At 39.3% G+C, this 26,705-nt stretch overlaps 1 protein-coding gene across 8 annotated transcripts in view; it reads right to left on the bottom strand.

Annotated features, from left to right (window-relative positions):
* The window catches only part of DCLK2 (doublecortin like kinase 2), a 148,477-nt gene that overhangs the window by 47,045 nt on the left and 74,727 nt on the right, over positions 1–26,705 (bottom strand). For 5 of the 8 annotated variants that reach the window (XR_013446514.1, XM_078069302.1, XM_078069298.1 and 2 more), the window contains exons 3-6: positions 14,840–14,942; positions 11,585–11,686; positions 10,672–10,722; positions 6,581–6,675 (exon numbers count right to left, since the gene is read on the bottom strand). Coding sequence is in view for 6 of the 8 variants with exons in the window: in XM_078069302.1 (XP_077925428.1) it covers positions 6,581–6,675; positions 10,672–10,722; positions 11,585–11,686; positions 14,840–14,942 (351 nt within the window). In the remaining 2 variants the exon portion in view is untranslated. The remainder of the gene's footprint in view (positions 1–6,580; positions 6,676–10,671; positions 10,723–11,584; positions 11,687–14,839; positions 14,943–26,705) is intronic. The other 3 variants (XR_013446515.1, XM_078069300.1, XM_078069301.1) reach the window with 1 other exon arrangement.

Raw genomic sequence — 26,705 nt, 5'->3', positions numbered from 1 at the left:
CTGTTAAACTATTATGGAAACGATGGTGTCCGACCTCCAAGACTAGGTCATAGACAAGGAGGGCTTCTGCATGGCATTCTCTCTTACAGATCACTTGCTTTGGGGAAACCCAGCTGCCGTGCTCTGAGGACACTCAAGCCAACTTATGGAGAGGTCCACATGGCGAGGACCTGAGGCCTCCTGCCAACAGCCAGCACCGAGCTGCCACCAAGCGAAGGAGTCACCATGAAAGGGGATCCTTCACTCCCGGCAGGGCCTTTGGGTGACTGGAGCCCTGGTGCACACCTTGACTACAACCCTGCCAATGATCTTAAAGCCAGAACCACCTGGTAAAGCTGCTCCTGGCTTCCTGACCCACAAGAACTGTGCAAAACAGTAATTTTTTACTGCTATTTTAAGCTGCTAAATTTCCAAAATAACCTGTTACTAAGCTGCCTTACAGAGTACTAAATGGAGCTGGACTATAGACAGAGGGCAGGAAAACAGAGACGAAGCACAGAGTCAGGAAGGTAATTCATAATAGAGAGAACACAGAGGAGATAATAATCTGAAGTCTGACTTCTCTCACTTTCTCCTTCCTTCTTTATACTGCTGCATGTTAATTTTTTTCTTTGTGAGTAAAACTTCCCTCATGGGAACACTGAACCTAGAAATCCCAAGGCTTAGGGTAAGAAAGAACAGCAAAGCTATTCTAAGTGCTTTCTCTATATTTAATTAATCTCAACCCTATGCACTAGGTCCTATTAATCCTTTTTTTTTTTTTTTAACAGATAAGGGTGATATGACTTGCCCAAGATCATATAGCTAGTGAGTGGCCAAGCCAAGATCAAACCCAGAAATTCTGGTTTCAGAGCTCATGCTTTCAACCACTACACCATCTTATGTCCTTCTCCAAATGGAGGCATCTGAGCACAACTGAGCTCTGGGCTTCATTCTTTGACACACTCTTTCTGTGTAACTACATACTATGGGACACCACTTCTGGCTTAATCCTCTGGCTTGAGTGGACCAAAGACTTGTCTTGGTTCCTCTTGGTTTAACTGGTTCTGACTGAAGCACTCACAGAAAATTTTAATTATTAAGGAGAACTAAAGAAGAATAAAGAAGAAAGAGTCCAGAGATGCTACATACCCTCCTGACACAGGCCTCATATAACTTGGCATGAATTGGCCTTACTAAAAAGGCCTTTGGGCTCCCCAAGTGTCTGACTGTAGGAAGCAGCCTGAGGTCAAGGTAAAGCCTGGGGTGCTGGGAAGGCAGCTTGTTTCTAGCCTGCAGAACTGCATCCTCCCCAGGTGACCATCACCACCCAGTGGTCTTGCCCAAGGAAGCCAGATTCCCTAAATCCATACAAAACAAAACCAAGTTCTAATACCTAGGGACTAGGTTTTGGGGAAATGGCCCAATGGCGACTTCCTAGGTAGCCCTAGCTATACCAGATATATATATCTGATAGATAGATAGATAGATAGATAGATAGATATACATATATATATCTCTCTCCCCAGCTATACTACTATGCTTGCAATGGGACTTCCATGCCAGGCCCACCATGTAACATCATCTCATATCCAGGTACCTATATGTTTGCTGGGCCTGGACTACACTACCTTGCTCCAGTCTATGTCAATCTTAACAATACTCAGTTCCACTGCTGGCTTCCAAAGAAAACCAAGAACCCTAACCTCTCGTGAACTTTGTCATTTTATTAAAGCTTTTTGGGGTCAGGTAGAAGTGCTGGGCGCTTCTCTATCTTTCTACCTCTCTTCATCCAGCCTCCCCCACCCCAGGACTGCCTCTCCCTTTTCCCAAGCACCCTCCGCATTCCATTTCTAATATCTCAACCCATTTTTATTCAAAGCATTTATGCATTTCTAAACCCAGATACTCAGTATCTGGCAAGCCACCCCAGCACTCACCCTCCTAAAAGACTTACACAGCATAGCTTTTCCATAATAACCATACAAGCTTCCTCCTGAGAGGTCTGTGCTGCAGTCACTGAAGCAGACCCAACAGGGATGGGGGAAGAGCCACAGGTTAGAGACAGAGACCCTAAAAGGGTCAGAGATCCCAAGTGGCCACTGAGACCCTGAACAAGTCACTTCATATCTCTGAACCTCAGTTTCTCCATCTATAAAATGAAGACTAAACTACAGATCTGAGATGACTTTGTTTTCACAATGTAGGTTTCACATAACTAGCAAAACCAAAAAATTATAATCGAGGTACAACTTTCAGTTACCCTAATGTCTTTTAGTTTTAGGTTTAAAGAACCCCAACTGCTTGGTTGCCACCCTATTTCTTACACTCCCATCCTGCAAAAATTACTCACTATTTGAAGAAAGCTTTCCTTCCTCTCTTGGCTTTGGTCCAGCCCTTCAAAGAGCATGATCTTTTATAAATGCGTATGAATGGAGCAGAAAGGTCTTCCTCAAAGAGTAGGATGGGGAAAACTGAGGACTTTTTTGTGGAGAATTGGGCTGCTTCTGTATTTCTCATATCTTTTTCAATGAGCAAACAAAAAAAGCCATGGACACTCTGTGGTCAGAGATTAAACATCACAATATGACTGTTTTCATTTTCAGTTTTTCCAACATCCCTACCAAAACACTAAAATGATTCCCAGAAACTGGCACAGGAAAATTGTGATAGAATATCAAATTCTGCTTCCCTTTGACTTCACTTTGCCCAATTCCCTACTAGGTAAAACCCAGGTAGATAGGTAGATAGGTAGATAGATAGATAGGTAGATAGATAAATAAATAAATAAATAAATAAATAGATAATAAATAAATAAATAAATAATCTGGCAGAAGCTGTGTCCTGGCAGATAGAGAGACAGGAGTGTCATCTCCTACACAGGCTGTCCTGGCTTGGTTTGCTTGCTTTTGTCAATTCTGATTCTCTAGATAAAGATTAGCTATCCCCAAAGCCATTAAAGCATCTAACCAGGATAAATAGTTCCTGCCTGTGAAAAACAGCCCTCCATTGTCAGACATTCCCTCTTAATTGATCTTAATAAGCCATTTTAAATGAAGGGGAAGAAAAAAGCAGAGCACTAACACATGGTAATTATCTGTAATTCCCCATTTGTAATGTCACTGAATAGAGAAAATAATGCAAACGTGGACAGATGCTGACTAGAGCTTACACTGACATCGAAATTAGGGTATTTTGTACAGTAAGTAACATGACTAAGCGGCAGTATTTCAAAGGCAGGTCTTCATCCCCCACAACAATATCCAATACCAGGGACTGCTGGGAACAGTTAGGAGACGCAATTTCCATAAGGCATGACCCAGGGGAATAGGCAGCAGTTTAGCATTGTGGCCTAAAAGCTGATCAGTGTGGCAGAGACTCAGCTAATATTTAGCTGCTAATATCAGCTGCTAATATTTAACGTAAAATTCAGTAATTCTGTATCAGCTTTAAAGTGAGAAGAATAGACTCCCCCTGCCTCCTAAGTAAGTTTTTGTGGTTTTTTGCTAATTTAAAGAACTATAATCCCAGCACTTTAGTGGTCATTTGAAAACAAATGTCCTTATTTGACGATGATAGAAAACACAGAGGAGGTCTCACAGCTGTGAGTAAAGCCCACAGGCCTCAAGTGTGGTGGAAGACAAAGTGGGTTTGGGAGGGAAAGGGGTAGGGTCATGCAAAAGTTAGGTAGAAGCTAGACTGAGCAGTGGGAGGAATGCTGGGAGGCAGAGTCCCAAGGCCTTGAGGGGAGAATGATAGAGACAGGAGCTGGAGGCAAGGACAGTGATACAGTGATAAACAGGTGACACATTAAAAGGGGGGGGCACAACATCCTGACCTTGTGGCTTCTAAGACCCTGGGACTGACAGATCAAGAGCCATGGGTACAGAACACAGTACTCCCCTCTTCCACCTCTGCCCCAGGGTAACCCCTAAACTCATTATAATGTATCTGAATTGTGGGTATAGCCCCGCCCAATGCCCAATGGCCAATGGAGAAAAGCTACCTTGATGGTTCTGGTACAAACCTCGCAGGGTCAAACACTCCCCCTCCCAACCTGTGGGAGGAGTCTCCCAAAAGATTGGAAGCAGCCTCCACTAGAGACCACCCACCACACTGCTTGTCCCAGAAAAACCCAGTAATACCCAATCCCAAAACAACCTAGGGGCTGGTTCCACCTCCTGGAACTTGTCCGCTCTCCCACCTTGAGAGTGTCCTTTCACCTTAATGAACTGCTTTGTACTTGCTACTTTCCTTCTGGCTGTCTTTATTCTGAGCAGGGATCCCTATGTATCTTTTCATGGGGAATCCAAGCTGAGACCTCCCCATTCACACAACGCTCTCTCCCACCAGTAACAGAAAGACCACTACTCCTTATCTTACTGATAATCTCATCTTCTATCTCGACCAGTAACCAAGAGCTGTGTGCTAGATGCTGGGGTTGCTATACCATTTCCGATACACTCAGTATAATGAGAACAACTTTATCTAATGTCTCAGCAATAAAACAACTTATCATGTTTTCAAAACTCCACGAATCTCCACTCCAGGAGTATAAGTGATCTTGTGCTAGTTTGTGTGCATGTGTGTAGGGTGGGTGTGTGCTCTAAGCATTAAGCAGCACCAACTGACTAGGAGCAACAATTAAAAAGGAACAATCTTGGGCTCACAGCTGAAGATGGGCTAGAAAGAAAGATGGGAGCAAAGGTTACCGAGGGTAACAAAGAGGGAAGTGAATGAAACAACAAGGAAGCAAAGGATTCAGTATCCTGCCCGGAGCAATGGCCTGTGGGAGGACAGGACTCTGGCTCACTGGAAAGTCTGTGTGGGATTTGCCCTAAGGTTAAAAGTTACCAGCACTAGGAGCCACTTGCTTTTAACACAGGACTGAAATTAGAAAAGAAGTGAATGAACTTGAATTATTTTTACTTTAGTTCTCTTGAAAGTTACTCAAATTAAAAATAGTGCATCTCCTATCTATTTGGGGTACAATAAATTGGGGGGAAGCTGAAAATACTTTGCTGCTTAGTGATTTTTAATTTATATATAACTTTTTTGTTATTAACAGTTTAGAATTCCACTGAAATCATATTATAAACTGACCTAAGGCAGTTTCGCACCTCAAAATGCCTGGTTCTTTTGATAAAGGAGATCCTAGCACTTGGAGATAGGTGAGAGCTATATACTCCCTACTCTCATACTTACTACCCGCCTCAGTCAAGCAGGCACAAAAACAAGCTGTCCTTTTCAGGAAGGAATTTCTCTTTTTGATCTCTGTCACTTACATGAGAATCATGCAAGTTCACCTTGAATGATCACACAACCTTCTCAGGGCAGGACAGCCAAACCTTAGAGTCAGGTGGAGAATGAGCCCTTGGAGAAGTGGAAGGCCCACTGTCCTCACTGCTCTACAGGTTCTCATTCCTCACTCACCCAGGGGTGGTGGGGTTCTTACAATCCATTGTACTAATGAAAAAGGTTTTTCAACATCCTTAAAGTAAAGAAAACCACTCAGACAATATCTGAAGTGTTTAAGCAACCAACTTTGGGGGAATGTATTCCTAATGAAGACATTTCCAATGTCACCAAAATACCATGAGAATAAGTTAATTTACGCATGCATACACAGCACTATGTATACTTCAGTATTCTTAGAGTACATTACCATGTAAATAATTTCATTGTTTCTACAAAAGGAAAACTTTCAATTTTTTTTTAAGAGTTTTATTTATTTATTGACAGAGAGAGACACAGTGAGAGAGGGAACACAAGCAGGGAGAGTGGGAGAGGGAGAAACAGGCTTCCCGCAGAGCAGGGAGCCCGATGCGGGGCTTGATCCCAGCCACCCAAGTGCCCCGAAAACTCAGTTTTTAACCTCATTTACCGCTATTTTACCAGGCAAATTTTCTCTTATAAATTTAAATTATTGAAAGCTACTAGATGAAATTAATGTTGCTGAAATTTTTGCAAAATTTGGTTTCATCCATTTTTCTCCCTATTAGACACAATGTCTATTAAACCAAAAAAATGTTTATTAAACCAACTGCTGATCATGTTAAGTTACCATTTATAATTTTAGGATATCACAGTCAAAACCTAAGATTTATTTCTAACTTCTCACCAAAATGAACATATCTTCTTGGGTTACTACATATGCACATAAGTACCTTACTAGTATTTCAACCTATTTTAAACTTTCGCAAAGTCGAATTAGGTTAGCAATATTAAAATAATGATTCAAAATGAGATTTGTGAAAGAAGTATAGCATTCTCCAAGGCTTTCCCATTGCAAATCATTTTGATAATAACGGGAAAACTACTACTTATTATACTTTACCCCAATATGTTCAACCCTAACCACAACCTTACATTCCCATTTTAGAGATAGGAACACTTGAGCTCAGAAGAGGTAAGTGAGTTGACCCAAATTACAAGATAAAAAGGACACAGGATTCAAAGGCAGGTCTTCCCAGCTCCAAATCCTAAACTCTTTCCTTTTTGATTTGTTATTGCACCCAAGCCCCTGAACAAATTAAACTACCAAACTATGCAATTCAAAACAACAAAATCACACAAACACACCATACATCCTATTTCATACCTTTAATCCTCTGAAACTTCCTGGGCTAGTTGGAGAAGAGCTAGAGGATTTCGTTGATTTAGGAGTAGACAGCTGGCTGCTGGGAGTTCCGTTAACTGACCATGAGACAACAGAGGAGACACAGGTCATTAAAAACCCAAATAACCAGATTGTGCAAAAACACTAAGCACATGCACAACATAGCTCCAACGAAGCTTGAATTCATTTAAAGCTCAAAGCAGATGGCAAATCAGCGAAAAGCAAAAATAATGTGTTTTATTGCATTACAAAGTATCAGACAAATAAGGAGTGAAACTAGAATTGTTATCAGTAATAGTTTTCCAACAGTGACATAAACAAATATATAAAACATTATGGAATTAGAGATGTGAATGGGAACTTGTCCATATATCCTGGCTGCCAGGAAGGGCAGAGAAATGAAATGGCTGGTATGTTTGTAATACTTTACTATGAAGGCTGTCCTGTAATTTCCAGTAACGGTATATACGAACCTGAATACCCAAGAAGTTCTACGGCTCTCCCAAATCAATTCCACCATAATCCAAACACATTTTCTAAGCATATTCTTAATGGAAAGGGAAAATTACTCGTCATTTTTCTTGCAACATCTGCTTATTTGTTTGAAGGCCATAAAAGATACTCTTCAACTTTTTATCTAGTCATTTTTAATTCCTTCCATTTTCTTGCCTTCACAGTTTAACTTCTCCCATTATTTAGTAAATCCTGATGGTTTTTCAACAGAAGCCCCTCCAAACTTCCACACACTTCCTAGGTTGAAGGCTCAATTTAGAGCATAGCTAGGAAAAGTATGACCACTGCTGTTTAGAAGGGAAGGTAAATTTGCAGATTTTATACTAGAGAATGCTGGTCAAACATTTCAGCATGACTCCTGCTTATTCCTAATTGTATCACCTGAATTCATTTCTGCTGTCATTTCACAAAGATGGTTGTTAACATCTAGGACTGGTGTAATTATTTTTCTAAGAAGTATTCGCAATCCCTTTTTATCACTAATCTTCAATGCTTTTGCCCAAAGATGAAAACTTTCATTCATCTCTATAGAAAGAAAAGTCCATCTTTTTCTTTTCCTTTCAAATATGAAGAAGCAGACAACTATTATTTTAAATGAAGCAAATAAATATAAAAAAGCAAAATGCAGAGGCAAAAGTCCAAAATAGGTGACTCAAAAAAGTGAGCACCAGTCCTTGAGTGGAGGCAAAAGTCTTGGATCAACAAGTATTTGTGATTAGATGAATCATCTATAAACCGAGGTATCTGGGTCTATGAAGTCATGCTTATTTATTGCATTGCTCATTTTAAATTGGGTAAGGATGAAAAAATTTTCTAGTCACTTTTAACTTACTAAACTTTAATTTTTCTAATTTAAAACCACTCATGCATAAACAATGATCCATTATCTATAATTTAACAAATGTATGTGCATATTTAGAGTGCAAGGACAACACGAGGAACTGTGCAATTAGGAACTTTTTAGAATATTCAACAGTCCTGATCATTTCTCAATTAAGTTAAATTTCAATGTTGTTTCTTTTTTTTTTATTTTATTTATTTATTTGACACAGAGAGAGACACAGCAAGCGAGGGAACACAAGCAGCGGGAGCGGGGGAAGGAGAAGCAGGCTTCCCGAGAGGCAGGGAGCCCGATGCGGGGCTCGATCCCAGGACCCCGGGGTCATGACCTGAGTCGAAGGCAGACGCTTAACAACTGAGCCACCCAGGCACCCCTCAATGTTGTTTCTTTTAAAAATTCTCTTTAAATAAAGGGAATTGGTGGCAGGAATTCACATAAAATAGAGATTATTATGGGCAATGAACTAGTCAATTTGCTGTGAGTTAAGACTGAATTTTACTTTTTTTTTCTTCATTCCATACAGCAACCTGTGCACATCACCAGCCTCTACTCAGTAAGTGCTGTTAGCTTTCACAGATACTCAGACACCACATTAATAGCAGAGGCTCCTTGGAACAGTGACAGAAAAGGAACGAAAGGATAAAAATCAATTCCTGCAAATGGTGATCTTGACAGCAGACAAAACTCCCTAAAACCACACCCCCTGCTAAACAGTTTCTTGACAAAACTCACTGCTAGGGGTTTTACTGGTGTCAGTAACTACATGTCCATATTTCCCTCCAAACAATCTCATCCTAAAGAGATACCAAGTCACATTTGGGCTTCTAAGTTTCCCAGAGCATTTGGAAAATTCTAAAAAATGTTCCTTCAGGGGCGCCTGGATGGCTCAGTTGTTGGGTGTCTGCCTTCGGCTCGGGTCGTGATCCCGGGGTCCTGGGATCGAGTCCCACATCGGGCTCCCTGCTCCGCGGGAAGCCTGCTTCTCCCTCTCCTACTCCCCCTGCTTGTGTTCCTGCTCTCGCTCTCTCTCTAATAAATAAATAAAATCTTTAAAAAAAAAAAAGTTCCTTCATGAGTAGTCCTTAATTTCATTTCTTTGCACATTTCTCCCGAGTCTCAGGAAGGGTAAGTGGGACCCAGGACAGGGTCACATTGGGCATGCTCCCCTCACAGGGCTGCCAAAAACTGGCAGGTGGACAACAACCATTCCACACCTCCATCATGTACCACTCCTTCACCACCCCGACTTTCTCTCCCAAAAGAAGGCTATTATCCACACCTCCCCTCAACTGTAAGGGAAGAAATAAACTTGGGCTTTTTGGTTTGTTTGTTCTGAATATTTTCTCTTGGTGGACTCTGAAAGATTCACAAGCTAGAAACCTAAAGTGAGCATTTTTAGGGCTCAAATTACAGTAATATTTACCTACTTATGTTATCCAGATGAATTTCTATGTGTTTATTACACACTGTTGAGGAATTCAGTCAACCAGAAGACTGCACTTAGGGTGCACTTCTATCCCAAGACCGAAAAAGTACAATGTTCTGTCTACAAAGTTACTAGTTCTGTTTGAGATTCCAGTTCGTCCCACAGAATTTTCTAAATGTTAACAGGTATATACCACAGCTAGAGGTCTGTGAAAGTGAGCTGTACTTGTGGGTACTTGGCTTTTAATAATACAAATCTCTCACTTTTCTGTAACTGCAGGATGTGGTGAACATACTTTGGGGTTTAATCTCTCATAAAGATGCTGTTTGCCTTCCGAAACGTGATTTAAACATCTCACAACTTTTACATACAAGTTTAAGATCTACTCTACTATCCCAAGTGCAAATACGGACTTAGTTAAAAATTGGGGGTCCTGAAATGTTAGGATTTCTTGAATCAATTTCTAAGCATTCCAAATTCAATTTAAAAAGATTTGAATAAATCTTTATTTATACAAACATATTGGTCTGCAAGAAAAATACGGCTATGAAACATGCTTTTAGTTGAGTATGTATTGGATTCATTATAATACCTGATTTTTGAATCACTCTCCTTACTTCTATTTATTTTACTGATATGATAAACATCTGTAAACCTTGGCTAAAACGAAAGCCAAGAACCTGACAAAAATCTACATTTACCATATGGTAAGCTCAGGTAATTGTATTTATGCCAATCTCGTGTTATATTAGCTTTCCTAGTGTCTGAGATACTTTACAGAAAGCATAATATGATTTGAACTAAGCTTCCCAGCAGAGAGATGCCTTCTGTTAAAAATATTCATATTGTCAATATTTTCAGAAAGAGTGTTGGGTCTATTAGCTGTAGGGTGGGGAAGGTAAGAACAGAAGGAGAAGAAGGTAAGAACAGAAAAGTTTAATTGCCCCTGTGGCCATTTTCATATCACCAACGAACGTTCACCTTTTTCGACAACGGGATATTTTCCAAAATTAACAAGAAGGTAGACCCTTTGAGGTGGTATGGCTCCTCGATCCCTTTGTCCTGTAACTACACACAGAGAGGCACTTGGCCATCTTCTGACAACGACTGGTTCTCCAATAAAGAAAGGACGCTGAGGCATCCTACACACGGTGGAGCATTCCACAGCGCATGGATGTACACTGGTACAAGCCAGAGACGTTCATGGAAATGGAGCGAAAGGAAACAGAAATGTGGCAAAAGACAGAAACAAAAACCCAGCAGAGCGACATAGCCATTCTCATCATGGCTCACCTGGGGATCTGGCCGCAGAGCAGGCACTGGAGTGGTGGCCACCCCTCTTTACTGTGCACATGCAGTGAATACAAAGAGGAGGAGACAGTAAGGAGAGCAGTTATTCAGCAGGTCTGAATGCGTATACAGAAAAAGGGCAAAACAACCAGACTGAAGGAAAGTAGGGTGGGTGCTGAAGGAGAAGCAGTGACAAGTATAATGTCCAAAAAACTCCATCTTTTAGAGGGTCTGGTGCTTGACACAGTTTTAATTGATACTACTTTCACATGTTCTAGATTTCCCACCTGTAAAATCATGGTTTTTCACAATCCTTTCCTTAAAGGGAAATGGTATCAGCAAAATTAGTTACAATTACTATAAACAAACCTTATAGAATTAATACATCAAGATATTTATAGGTGTTTCTAGCTTTGAAAAAAACAGTCAAAATTATGACAGATCTACAGGTTTAGAACCTGAAAGAAACTTAATTACAGGTAAGTCTGACTCTTAAATAAGTACCAATTTCCAATAATAATCATTGCTACTATTAAATTGCTTGAAGAAGGAAAAGCCAGTGAAACTTACCAAGTAAATGCATTCTGTGTTAGATGTATATTTTAAACCAATAAGAGAAGAAAAATATCCACAATCATATAGCACAAAGCTAAAAATACAGTATGCTGTGGTCCAAATGTGAAACACTTCTATGTAAATACCAGAAGATTCTAGATATAGACTGTTCTTGAGAAAATGTGTGAGAATAAAACAAACAAGTGTCTTAACAGATTTATGACAACTTTGAGCAACAGACTTAAATTTTTGGTTTTAAAAATCATGTCATCTACATGTTATTTTGGAACCTGGCTGCATGCAAACATGGGAAAGACTACCAGTTCATAATAATTAAAGAAACTAAAGAATGACTAACTACCTGAAGCTGGTGATTTGCTGCGTCGGGAGGGCCCAGGACTTTTAGATCCAGAATACTTAACAGCTGAGGAGCGAGAATAAGATGACTTCAAGACACGACATTCTAGAAAGGAAGTAAAGTGCATTAACTAAATCTGGTTTAAATACTAACCAAGGAAAGATCACACGTGAATGTGGTTTACTGCCAGAGAACGATTACCTGATCATTTTCCCATTACTGTAAAACAACTTTAATAGACAAAGCAACTGTCCCAAAAGTACACCTGAGGTTATCTTTAGTCAGGCTAGGCATCTTGTAGACCACGTCATTGTTTTCAGTGGAGTTCTTACTGGATACAGAAATTCCAATGTCCTAACTTGATCACAACCATAAAGCCTAATCTAAACATGGGCATCTTCCTTTTTTAGTCAGTAGCAAAAGGCTACAGTTTTATTCTCTCCAAATTCTCTGATAATTTTATTTTGAAAGGGTATGGGACTCCCTACTGTCTTATTTTCCACCTTCCCTAAGTATGGAGCATCAAAAAATGAGGAAACTAGCTTTCAACAATAACTTTGGTTTTTCCACAAATCACCAAGTTAAACAGCATTTAGAGGACCAGAACTAATTACAGCTAAAATAATCACTGCTAATTTGAATAATTAAGAACACGGATTTTGGAGTCATGCAGATTTTGCATGAATCATGAATTTGATTTTGCTAACTGGGGGACCTCGGTTAGGTTCTAAGCCTCAGTTATTTCCCCTATGAAATTGGGATAGGAATAAAATCTGCTTCGTAGGCTTGTTATAAGTCTTAAATTAGATAGCATATTGTCTGTCATTTACGTTAAAATGCTTCAATTTACGTGGTAAGGTTACAATGTGGGTTGGTTTTAATCTATACCTCAGGGGCAATAAATTAACATGTGAAGTCCAGTAATCAGGAAAATACACACCAGGGGAGGCTAGTTAGCATTTGAAAGACCCTAATCTAAACCTCACTCAGAAGGGGCTGGAGCAACTTCAGTTAGGTTAATTAGCATTGTGGATGTTAAACAGCATTCTGTTGTTGAAAGGAGTGGTGTGTGTGTTAGTCAGAAACATCTTAAAGGGAGTGCCACTCTTTCATAAGCACAAGTGTAAATCTAGAGAACCAATAACTAGAGCTTCTACACCCTAGTTTTAGGACGCTTGGCCAGTCCTGAAGCCAGTTCTTGAAGGAGGATTCTGTTACTGGGCTAAGACTGCGTTTAGCATTTTAATGTCTTATCAAAATCCTAAAAGGATTTGAAGTTAGGACTTTAAGATTAAATACAAGTTAAATAACTGGTTAAAAAAAATACACAGGGGCGCCTGGGTGGCTCAGCCATTAAGCGTCTGCCTTCGGCTCAGGTCATGATCTCAGGGTCCTGGGATCGAGCCCCACATCGGGCTCCCTGCTTGGTGGGAAGCCTGCTTCTCCCTCTCCCACTCCCCCTGCTTGTGTTCCCTCTCTCGCTGTGTCTCTCTCTCTGTCAAATAAATAAATAAAATCTTAAAAAAAAAAAAAAATACACAATTTTTCCTCCAAATAAATGTAACAGTGGCAGAATTAGGTTTGATTTTATGACCTGCTGGTGGTGGTATAATAATGACGTTTACAATAACAAGAGCCAAAGCACATACAACAGGTACCCTTGTAACTGCTTTATATATATTGACGTAAAATCTTACGAAAATGCCAGTTATCCCCAGTTTGCAGAAGAGGGAAGAAATCAGTAGCTTACACCCACCTTTCACTATTGGGAGCCCATCGATAGCTAACAACAAAAACTATGAATGATAAAACTAGCTTAGGTAAGTTTACAACATACACATAAAGCATGGAGTACAATGCCTGGTATATACATAGTGTGTACTCAATAAATATTTTGTTGTTGTTAACCCAAATTAACTTTATAACCTAGAAGATATCATTGTGTTTCAGTGTCTCAACTTCCAAATTTACTAATACTGATTGACATCAAAGAAATAATATGAAATGAGATTAAGCTAAAATCAAGAAAGATATAAATTACAGATGATAATGCAAACGCACGTTTCAGTCAACCTTAATCATCCATGGGAACAGGGGAGAGCATTAGCACACGTAATACAAAAGGACATTCTCTGCGCTTCTTTCCAATGGTATTACCAGTTTAAAGCAGGGCCAGTCCATCAGAATACAAAACAGAACAGAAACCCTCAATGAAATTTGGCGGCAGTGAGAAAATGAAACAAAAAGTATAGATAAATGAGCCCCAAGCACAAAGCAGATAAATTATCCCCAAGGTAACCGACATAGTGTAACAGGAAAGAATTGCCCAAGGAAGTTTGGTACCACAAAATGTCTCATCTTGAATTTTAAGAAGTTTATGGATCACAGTATTTACTGACATGTTTCTCTAATTCTGGATGGTCAGAATCACTACAACTGGAAAGGGTCTACCATCGGTCTAATTTTTGAAAGGCCAACTTTCCTCACTCATGAAATTAAAGAGTGAGACTTTATCTTTTACATCACTCTCCTAAGTGAAATGTTATGTCTGTATGATTTTACCCCATTTAAAGAGGAAGTTGACTTTACTATCAGCTAAAATAATCACTATTACTGTAATAGGTTTAAATTAATTCAAGACGAAAGGGTAAAGCAATTTTCCCAGAATCAATAACACCTGAAATCACTGGGGTTATTGCTAAAAAGTTGAAAACGCCATACATGGAAGTTGAAAACTCCATACACTGGAGAAAGGGGTTTTCTTATTCTATTAATGAAAATAGCTTTATTTTTTTTCTGCATATACAAACAATGCATTTTTTTTAAAGTTGCAAACGATGAGGTAAAAAGAAAGCTAAGACAACCACGATTAACAATTTAGTTATGATCCTTTTACATACCTCATTATGTACACAGAAAATGTACAACTAACCATTTCAGATTCAATACAATCTGTCTATTTAAGGTGGCACAGCCAGCCACTGTTCTGAAACGGGGAAGGAAATCCCTATCAGAGGCAAAACAATGCAGTAAAAAGACAACTTGTTTTAGTCTACAAAATGAAAACTACTTGAACTAAGTTTTTTGTTTTTAACAACTAAGCAAATGCTTTCATTTTATTCTCTACTTTCATTAGTTCAAAAAGAGTACCGCCAATGTCATCTTTCTTCAACATGCCAGACCACTTAGCATGGGCCAACTGATTAAACCCCGAGACTCTGTTTCAGGGTTACCAGGACGGTCAAAGAATGGCCTTACCACTGTGATCCAGGACGAAGTCATCTTGGGCATAACGGAATTTTTCAGGTCCACAAGCAATAAAAACATCATCATCACCAAAAAAGTCTTGCAGACAAGTAACCTAAAAAGAAAAAAAAAAAATCACGCCTAAGAGATAAATTAGAAACGTTAGAAGTGAAAGAAAAAGTCAGCGGAATTCATATTTGCAAGCCTCACCTATAATATTGTGCTGGAATGAAAAGCAATTTAATAACACGCTACATTTCCAAGCACTCTACACAAAGCACTTCCATACACCTTCCCTGACCTCAGCACAACAGAATGAGGAGTTCATAGCTGGCATCAATATTTCTGTTTCACAAGTAGAGTTGAGGATACACACCCAGATGAAGTGCTGTTTTCCATGTTTCCCCAATTAATGGGTGGCAGGACTGAGGCTGATGGAGGTCTCTGTTCTCAGTCTAATTTCTTCATTTCTACCCTTCCTCACTCTCCCCCTTCCCAGCTGTACCACCCTGGGCATGACTTCTCTGTACCTCTGGTTGTTTGGGGGAATAATGCATGAAACGTGCTTGGAACAGTGCTGGGCATCTCAAGGCTCAATGTGTTAACACTCATCTCCATCACCAACATCATCATTAAGATCAGACGAAGCTTCAGGGCCCTTCCAAAGCCCTGTACCTAAATGGATAGTTTTAATTTCATATTCTTTTTTCAACCCCTCTCCCCAACCCACCAACACACACACTGTATTGGTTTCAGATTCCACAGAAACCAGATCCACTGCAGTGAGCACATTCATCCATTCCTGCCAGTGATCGTAAGAACTATTCTCCTGAACTTTGGACGGAGGTAGATTCCACTTCTACCTGTTTTTCAATTGGCTATGTGATTTCTTTTTAAAGTACTCTTTTCCTAATAATAATTATAAGGTTTTTAAAAATCACTGCTCTAATACTTAGAAGGATTTGAGCAATTGATTTTGTGACAAGGAAATATTTCATCTGGTACTAAATTTGTTGAAAGTTGACTACAATAAATGCCAAAGTAGACAATTAAGTTGCTTATTATATGGAATAAAAGTACTTAACAAGTCTAGGGACTATAATAGATCAAAAGGGTTTTTTTTTCTCCACAGCAGTTCAATTTAGATCTTCCTAATCAATCTTTTAATGATTTCACCTATCAATATAAGTTTGGCTTTCCAAACATGGTTTCCATAAGATGTTTGCCTCCCTTTGACTCAGGTTCTAGCCAATGAATACACATTTGGTCAAATAGTTAACCAAATTATATAACTATCAAATAGGTGCAGATTTGCCTCAAATACTACTCTCAAGGAATGGCAGGTATAAAATGAATAAGTGACACAACCGATTTAAACCAACATGTATATTTTGGGGCACCTGGGTGGCTCAGTTGGTTAAGCGTCTGCCTTCAGCTCAGGTCATGATCCCAGAGTCCTGGGATCAAGCCCCGCATCAGGCTCCCTGCTCAGCGGGAAGCCTGCTTCTCCCTCTCCCACTCCCCCTGCTTGTGTTCCCTCTCTCGCTGTGTCTCTCTCTGTCAAATAAATAAAATCTTTAAAAAAATATAAAAAAATAAACCAACATGTATTTTGACTTGGGACGCAGACATACCTCACATAACATTAAACAACTCTTGTCTCCTTTCATTCAACAAATTTGTACTGAGCATTTACTATGTGCTAGACACCATTCTAGGTGCTATAGAAACATCAGTAAAGAAATAAAACAATCCTACCCTCATGGAGCAAGTGTGAAAAGAAGCACAATAAAAATGTGTAAGTAAATTAATGCAATATAAAAAGGTGGTAAGTGCTATGGAGAAAGAGCAGAGATGAGAACAGTGAATGTGTGGGATGGGTGCTACAATACTAAATAGGGTGGTCAGGGAAGGCCTCACGCAAAGGTGACATTTGAACAAAATATTAGAAGAGAGCAAGGAACAAGCGTGTGGGGAAAGCGTTCTAGGCAGAGAGCACAGAATATGGGAAAACTCTGTGAAGAGATCAGGCTTGGCATGTTCACAAGAAACAGTCCTGGAATACAGTAAAAGGGGGGGAAGAATGGATCAGAGAAGTAAGGGGAGGGAGAGCAGATGACGTAGGGCCCTGTCAGCCACTGGTAAGGACTTTGGCTTTACTCTGAGATAGAAAACCATTAGAGACTTCAGAGCAGAAGACTGTCACAATGCGACTTCCCTTTTAACAGGAGCACACTGTGCTCAGACTAGACTGTAACAAAAGGGCAAGGGTAGAAAGCATTAAAGGCTATTGCTACATCAGGCCAGAGATTAGAGTGGCTTGTGCAAAGGTGTTGGGACTAGAGGTAGTGAGAGGGGGCTACACCCCCCCTTGGATATGGGGATATGAAAGAAGAGAGAAGAATATGATGGCTCAGGGTTTTTGCTTTGAGCCACTAAGAAGATAGGGCTGTCATTAACTCTGCAAGGGAGAATACAAGATAATGGACAAGTTTAGTGTAGAAAGGGTGCTCATGAATTCAGATTTGGAACATTAACTGTGAAATGCCTATTAAATATCCAGGTGGAGGTGTTGGATGGAAAGTTGGACATACACAAATCTGAATGTCATGGGCGAGATCTGGGCTGGAGATATAAATTTGGGACTCACTAGCATATGGATGGTATTTAAAATCTTGAGATCAATTGTGGCAATGAATGAACATAAGGAAAAGATCTAAAGCCTGAGTTCTGAAGCACAGTAACACTACAAGGTGAAGCAGAAGAAGCAAAACAAGCAAAAAAGATTGAGAAGGAGCAACCAGTATGGGAGGAAGAAAAACAAGTGTTTGTAGCACACTGGAAACCAAGTTAGGAAGGTGTTTCAAGGAAGTGGGAGGAGAGAGTGCTTACCTGTCAATGTTACCAACAGGCTAAGTAAGATGAAGATTGAGAAGTGGCCACTGAATCAGCAACAGAGAGATTAGGAGGAACCTGTCTGACTTGATCACTGCTGTGTCCCCAGCAAAGGGTCTTATTTATAGAAACTCTACAGTGTAGTGTCTCTAACCAAAAGAGGAGCCCCACCTCCCCAATCCAGGTCCTCACCCTAAGCCCTCTGCCTGCACCTCCCCATCACACCCCAGTAATCTGGTGCCCTGTCCTGAGGGGGAAACAATGATGTCCCCACAAGCAGCATTTAAGGTTGACTCAGGATCCCACGGTCTGCATGTGACAGAAATTCTTGGTTCTAAAATGAAAGTTATCCAGTCCATATATTGTTTTAGAAAAATCAAAACCTTTTAAGCTGACATTGTTACTGTGTCGTGGGGATGCATCTGACTAGTCAAGAGAGGAAAATCGATATGAACACAGATGATACAAAAAACTAGACTGTACTGATAATGAGTAATTAAGGAATGAATGGGAATACTCTCTCCCTCTACTGTTGCTGATTTAAAATACAAGTCCGTTCACATTTTTCACTGTTTGGACTGTCACTATTATGTTCTACTAAACCATAAAGTTAAAATGCACTAGAAACAGAACACCAGCAGAGAAGCAAGTTGATGAATATGATTAAAGGTAAACTGAAATAATATCTGCAGAAGGGGGATGAGCAGGTTTCAGTTCTGTTTTCACTTTCGTTGTACAGGAAACTCAACTTACGGTGTTATCTAAGATACACGTATCGGGGAGCTTGGCTGGCTCACTTGGTAGAGCATGACACTCTTGATCTCAGCGTTGTGAGTTCAAGACCCACGCTGGGTATACAGATTAATAAAAAATAAAAAATAAAAATAAAATACAAGTGTCATCCCATGAAGCATTTGCAGAGCATAAGCTTTTGTCTGGAGCAGAGCACTACACTGCTGAGTCTGTGCCTCTTTTTTTACATATAGAAAGCTTGGGCAAGATACCAGTTTTATCTTTAAAGACTAAATGTGATCACATGTGAAAGCAGCTGTTATTTCTTCATTTTCATTAATTCATAGCCTCAAATACTTTTTTGATTTAACTTAATGGATAATCTTTCCTGTAAGTATAAATAAAATAAGTACATGCTTTCCTACAAGTTCAATAAATCAGATATTTTCCCAGAAAATACCACTGACAACTTGAAAACATTCCTTTCTTTCATGGTCTTGGCGTGTAGAAAATTACAGACAAAAAAATTAAGATATCTTTTTTTTTAATTAAGATATCTTAAACTCCCAGAAATTATATACAGAAATGTGATTCATGTAATATACATATAAATACACATGTATACATATACTTGTAAAATACATATAAATATGTTTATATGTGTATATTTAAAAATAGTTTCTACCAACAGCATCTTGGAATAATTATAAAAGAGAAAAAAGGGATTTGACTTAAATCTAATATAGCAAAGCACCAGTTTATATCTATATATGTAAGCTATACACATAAACATCAACATTTTTAGATAATGCAGATAACCAGAGAATTGTAAGTGTACTGTTCCAATTTTATGCTAAGTATCTGTGCAATACTAGGCCTCCATATAATAGTCATTATTTGCCCATGCTTATATTTTACAACGTATGGACTACATATTTAATTGTTCCTGGTAGTGTCCCAAACTCAGCCAATATATTTCAAAGTGAAGTATCTGATAAAAATGCCAGGGTCTGATGTAAGCTACAATAACTACTTTTCACCAATGGGAGTCACATTAATTTATTACTGTACATTCTTTTAACATTACCCAAGTGCCTACGATATGCCAGGCATAAACTAAAGCCACAAAGTACACAGGTAGGTAGATGGATAAGAAAAGTAACAGTTACAGTGCAAAATGTTACATTAAGAGAATACTATAACAGAAGAACACCCAGACAGTTATAGGAATAAAGAAGTACAAAGGAGCATCCCATAAAATAAAATATCCAATACCTTTAGAATATTTCATATATTTGATTACTTACATAATTCTAACTTTTCTGTTTTTTAACATAGTTCTTGTTCTTTAACTGTGGTGGTCTTCTTCCTTTTATCATAAATTTTAAAAACTGGGATTTAACATTGAGTTATGGGCCATGTCACTAAATCTGACTCAGAAAAGAACATATCAATACCATGAATAACATTTGAAATCCTTCTTTTTTTTTTTTCATAAACCTTTGAAAGTCCTTCTTAACAAGGGTGAGAAAAGTGTATCAGTTTAAAAGACCTCTTACTATCTGCTTCTAAATTCTTCAATGCAAGAAGCTCTTCAGGAATAATGGATATTATGTGGCTCATGAAAGGAGCTACATAAACAAGGGGGAAGTAATATTTCTGCTAAGGTACAAAATTAAAGCAATCAGTAGGATTTAATGGGGAAACATCCAACTAAGAAATAATGTATCAATGGGAGCATATCTAAGCTTTCCAAAGGAATGCGGGCCATTTAAAAACAGTAATTTTTCCTATCCTTCAGGAGACAGATTAATTAGGTTGGGGTGACTAGGTGGCAGCCGTAATTTTAGTGCTAGTTCTTAATAGATTACACAGATTAATAGATTACTTAACAGCCACAACCACTTTTATCCACCACCCCCCCCCCCAACCTTAAGGGATATAGAAACAGATACAAAGGCTTCAGGTCTGACAAAGATATCATGCATGTATTAGGAGAATAAAACTTTTCCTCAAAAGAAAAAAGGTAGAGGACACAGAGATATACTCTTCCCTGGACACTCACATTCTGAACCAGAGGAGGTCTCTATTTCCTGACCCATTGGCCCACTTGGGAAATCTTGCATTTCTTGTCCTTTCCAGAGTTACAAAGGAGTTGGTGGTAAAACAGTTTGGATTTTTCTAAGATCTCTTCTTACTATAAAATTCTAAAACCTAAATATTTTAGTTTCTAAGAAAGGCTTTTTATATTTTTGGAGACTGTTTCTAAAAGTTAAGTGCATAAAAAAGGAACTCTATTTTAAGTGGGTAAATAGCAATGTCCACGGGGATTTCTTTCTGTGTCAGCCTCATGTGTCCTCAAAGAAGTCCTCAAAGAAATCTTCAATGAAATCTTGTTGCCCCTTCCAAATCCAGGTGTTCCCTTAATAATCTGTAATTCCCCCAACATAGCCATTATCATTGAGGTAATTGCTTGGTTTTGTGTCTGGACCTCTCACCAGACTGTGAGCTCCATACATTTAGGGACACTGTCCTGTTCATTACTATAATTCCAGCACAGTACATAACATCTAACATAAAGGGTTTGTTCAATAAATTTCTGTTGAATTAATGAAATGCTTTGAGTCCCACTTCCTCCAAATAGCCCTTCTCCCGAGGCTCCACTTCACACTTCTTCAATGAATTCCTATCAACTCATTATCATGCAAGGTACTCCTTGTTCCCAGATTTATGATATTGGTTTTCTATGCCAAGATAACCTATAAACTCTCTGAACACAACAGTCAAATCCAAATATGCAGCTGTTGGTTCAAAACTTTCTCGAGATCTTCCTGGGTGAAATCTGAAACTGGCCCCTTACTCCATGGGCAGGGAGAAACCAAAGGAAGAGGCAGGCAACTCCAGGTTGGTAGGTGGCAGTTTTAACAAGCAAAGGGAACTTATATATGAGGCTTGTCTTGGGTGGCAGCAAGACAAGTAGATCCCTGCACTTGCCACCAAATCTTAAAAGTTCACATAGAGGTTTTAACTAGACTCAGTCACATATACCATGCAGATGTTCTTAACACACATCATTATCTCAAGGCTATGTTTTTGGAGCAGCCTCTGGGAGTGGGGAAGGCAAGCAGAACCCACATTCCATGGATGGGGTGGGGGTAAGGGAGCCTCTGACCACCCACATCCTGCTCATGGGTCAACCAGCAGTCACGTCTTGATGACCTCCCCCAATATCAGCAAATACTTGATCACATTTTGGCTTTAGACCCCTTAAAATAACTTTCTAAAAACTCATTTTAGATCATGTAAGCTCTTTCAGGAATTAAATGCCTTTCATCATTATTTCAGGGTTACCTCAGAAAAACTACTTACGAAATCTACTACTACAACCATTTGGTAGAGTATGTCTAGGCAAAGCAATTTCTATTAAAGCTCCCATTTAGTGCTAGTCAGACTTGAGGATGTATTAAATAAGGGTCTCTTGAGATACTTTCCAAAACTATTTTGTTGAAAATTTCCAAGACCTAATAAAAATGCAAAAGAAACATCATTGGATCTCAGTAAAGGACTAGTTTAATCTGGGATTAACTTATTTAAATACAGTCAGGGTCAAAATCTCGGCTTTCCTGAAATGTTTATCTTGCATAACAAGAACCACACTTTATAGAAGAAATGGTACATAGATGGGGAAACTGAAGGACTCCATGAAAATCTGCTTTTTGCTCCCTTTCCTGCTTCTACTTTTGCTAGGACCTGCACCCCTGCCCTACACATGCCTCAATGTACGTCCTCCTTGTAAGGGACAATGAGTTAATGATTTCTTTGGGGTCTTCCAGAATAGATAACATCTAAGGAATGACTAAGAAGCCATCAAACGCACATTCCAGACCACGGGCGCTATCTCAACCCCAAGAACCCTTGGCTCCAAAGAATAACACCTGGGTCCTTATCTTTGTTGTAACCAGTTCCTGGATGCCTAAGAGGACACATATACCAGGCCACAATCCTCAATAAAAACCCCCAAGACCCCAAGCAAAGATTCCCCCTTTCCTTTCTGATGCTCCCAGATGCTCTGTCTTTACCTGCACTCTCTCTACATCTTCAATAAACTGCTTTCACCTCCTGCTGGCTTGTGTTTGATTTCTACCCTGTGTGCAGACGGGGACCCTCTTGGCTGGTCCTGTGCCATCCCCTCTGGGTCCTCAGACCTGGCTGCCAGCGTCAAGATGATGGGTATCAGGAGTATAAAACACAAATTGGAATTTTTTATGGATTTTCCTTAATTCTAACTGTGTGTATGAAAGAAACAGAGACTAGGAACAAAAGTCCACAACTGTTGAAATTAAAGGCTTTCATTATCAGAGTTCAGTTTTAAAAGGCTGTTTCTAGCGAAGAGTAAAGAACAACAAAATTTTTTTTCCAACTTACTTCTAAAGAAGATTTGAAGGAGCTCAGAAAATTAGTCCAGTAAGTGGCTTATATTTGAAACTAATATTATTATACCAGCTTTTAATGGAACTGCATTTATACCCTAGATTTCTTTTCCTAAGAAATGGACACAAGTCATAAATTGCCAAAAAGGAACTGCATTTAATTTTGAACCCTCAAAGACTATTCTACCATACATAATTTTTCTACCATGTAAACAAATGTAAATACAAATATTTTAAGATATAAAGAAAATCCAAAAGACAATTTTAACATACAATAAAGGATAAGCCTAATAACTGTGAGCCATTATTTGTTTCTATTGCTAGAATGGGGCACTTTGATACTTGAAAGCTATAAATTCAGCAAGTTGACTTCACCATAACTATTATCCCAGACACACAGTTTTACCCTTAGAATATAAACTCTGCTTAACACAAACAGGAAAACCCATACATGAAATAAAGAAAAGGTAAGCTATTTGGTTCTTCCAAAATGCTAGGAACAACCACCAGAAAAACAAATTCACAGGTCAGTAAGTAGGGGCTGGGGGTCTCCCCATTTCTTCACCCTCTACCCAGAATACAATTAGCATAAATGGCCTGCTTTGTTCCCAGTAAATCCTGGCTGGCCTACAGTAAGGGAAGGATCCCTTTGTACAGTAAAAAGAAAGCTACTTAGAATAGCAGTGTTTTTCAGCTTCCTGTAAAACCATTCAGCCAGGCACCCGCGACCCTGTGGTTGCCATGGAAACAGGACTGAAGCTAAGAGACGACAGTACTTGACAGTAAAGGGCTTCTCAACTGCATCTACACACAATTCCTGACATTTAGTTTGCTTCCTGTAAAAAAAGACTAGACCCAACCTTCCCTCTCCCACTGTGGCCTCTTCATAATAATGGCTATTCACCAATCACAACTAATCACAGAATCTTGAGACCAAAGATTTGGTTTCAGGAAATACTTCTATCAACGGGATGAAAATATCTTGAAAAATTCATAGATATCTGGCTACCAAATGTACTCTGGAGGAGAGACAATGATCACTCTTCCTAGAAATGAGGTAATTTCTAAGCTGACCCCTCTGACTGCTCCATGGCCCCAGTGTTAATTCCTACAGGAAAAAAGTTTCAAATCTACTTCTAGAGCTTTCCACCAATGGAAGGAGGCTGCATCGAGAATTTAAAAGAATTCACTGAGGCACCTGGATGGCTCAGGTGGTTAAGCCTCCAACTCGTGATCTCAGCTCAGGTCTTGATCTCAGGGTCACGAGATCGAGCTCTGCGTTGCTGGGCATGAAGCCTACTTAAAAACAAAACAAAACAATTCAGGTAAGGAAGTCAGAAGAAACATGTTAAACCAACCATCACGAGTTTTCCTCTAATTCTGGAGAAGCTGGAGCTGAGCATTTGCAAGCAGATATGACTAGAACTGGAGTCAATGCTCTCCCAGAGTCTATCATCTTCAAATAATAAACACACATATCAAATCATAAGTGTCACAGGAGGGGCAACTGAGAACCAAAATAAAATTTTCTAATCCAAATTTTTCTGTTTCAAGAGAAAGGGAAAGGGAAGAAGTAGAGAATACCTAACTACACACCGTACACAATGAGTCTCATTTACGCATGAATTTCATGTAACCCCCAGAACAACCTTGTGAAGTAGGCACTGTGATTCCCATTTTACACAAGAAACAAAGGCTCAAAGAGGTTAAATAACTTGCTCAAGGTCACACAACCAGAGAAGGAGGAGCTGAGATCTGAACTCTGCCTGTGTGACCTGGAATATACTCTGTACTTGACCACACACTGTCTCCCTAAAGAAGAAAACTGTGTGATTTCGTCTATGAAACACAACGTAAGAGAGCTTACGAAGTCAGAGAACTTCTTATGCATGCCAAAACCCAAATAACCAGACCATTTTTCTATGTCTTACTTTTATGAAGTAAACGAATGGCAAGTACATAAACTTGTATCTAGGATTTATCTTTCTTTTTAAGGATCAACTTCTAAGTAATGTCATGAGGTCAGTATAAGTTCGGGCCAACCTCCTACACTTTAGGGAATACTGAGTAAGTTCTGAGATTGATAACTCCAAACAAACTGGCTCTTTCTAAAAACAAATTACAAGCACAAGTTAGAATCATATGGTTTTAGAATAGGACTCGATCTGCTGCCAGACTAGAAATTCTAAGAGTATATACACGTATTAATAAACATTATGACCTTTAAAATTTTAACATAAAGGCAAAACCTGCAACATTTTCCAGAAATTTAGTCCTTGCACATAAAAATCCATCACCGGGTTAGTCCACCCTTATGGCATTAATTTAGCATATGGTGAGTGCATCCAGGTAGTTAAGACCCTTGGAATCAAGACAAAGAGATCCATTAGTTAAGGTGGTGTGGAAAAACTTGGGTCAGTTAATTCTATGCTCATTTTGGAAAACACCAACCACTAAGCACTATGAGTACAAACACCATTACTATGCTGTAATATAGCAGGGCTATTTAGGTCTGTAGGAAAATCATCCCTATTAAAAAAAAAAATTTTTTTTAAAGATTTTATTTATTTATTTGAGGAGAGAGAGAGTGAGAGAGAACACAAGTAGGGGGAGGGGCAGAGGGAGAAGTAGACTCTCCACTGAGTAGAGAGCTAGATGCAGGGCTTGATCTGGGGACTCTGGGATCATGACCTGAGCCGAAGGCAGACGCTTAACCGACTGAGCCACCCAGGCACCCCATATTAAAAAATATTTAAAAAGGAATTGTGTCCATTCTTTTTATGTTGCTTTCATTTTTTTTTTTTTTAAGATTTATTTATTTATTTGACAGAGACAGAGAGAGGAGGAACACAAGCAGGGGAATGGGAGAGGGAGAAGCAGGCTTCCTGCCGAACAGAGAGCCCAATGTTGGGCTCGATCCCAGGACCCTGGGATCATGACCTGAGCTGAAGGCAGACACTTAACGACTGAGCCACCCAGGCGCCCCTATGTTACTTTCACCTTAATAAAATTGTTTTCCTCCTCCCTTGCCATTATGCTCTGAACCTTTACTTGCTATATGAAAGAGACCACCCAATTACCTTTTTTTTTTAGCAGCCCCTCTGCCCACTTCTAGTATGTTGCATTTAACAACCGGTGGGCTGAGGGAGCTATTAGGTTTAGGAAACTTAGGCATGTAACAAGAGTAAACTGGGTAAGGGCTAGAGGCTTTGATTAGAAGGAAAGAAAATAAACTTGAGTGCCCCAATTTCACACTGTGCCCAAGCTTCCCTTTGCGTATTTCCTAGTTTTAAGCTGTGGGTCCAGCCTGGTGAGTTGGCTAGACTTGAGTCCAAAATAAGTGGGGCAGTTCTATGCTGCAGAAAACCTAAGATTTTGGTTTCTACAGCTGCATCTATTTTCACATGACAAGGACTCAAAATTTTCATTTTCAAACTGACATAAATCCTACACGTAAATCAATGAGAAGTTTTTTTTCCCAGTGCAAGCTTCTTAGCAAATGAAAGTCTCACGTCCACAGTCGAAGAAATCCTCTGAATAAGTTAACATGTCTGTGGCTGTTCAGAAAGGGAAAGCATGCCATCCATTCGAATTATTTATGACATTTTTTAAACGAAAGTGATATTGGTTGAGGCAAATACCACAATTAGATCTTCCTGTTTAAAAAGGCACCTGTTCCTGAAACACAGCCAACACTTGTTACACTAACATATACATAACTGATTTGCAAGTTGTTAGAAAGAGTACTTGGTTTAGGAGAATTCAAAACAAGATAGCTCAGTTTAGATTTATGTGTTTATCAAGATCCACTCTAAAAATGC

The sequence above is a fragment of the Halichoerus grypus genome, chromosome 3 (genome assembly GCF_964656455.1).
Source record: "Halichoerus grypus chromosome 3, mHalGry1.hap1.1, whole genome shotgun sequence".
Lineage (NCBI taxonomy): Eukaryota > Metazoa > Chordata > Mammalia > Carnivora > Phocidae > Halichoerus > Halichoerus grypus.
This window is presented reverse-complemented; position numbering and strand designations above follow the sequence as displayed.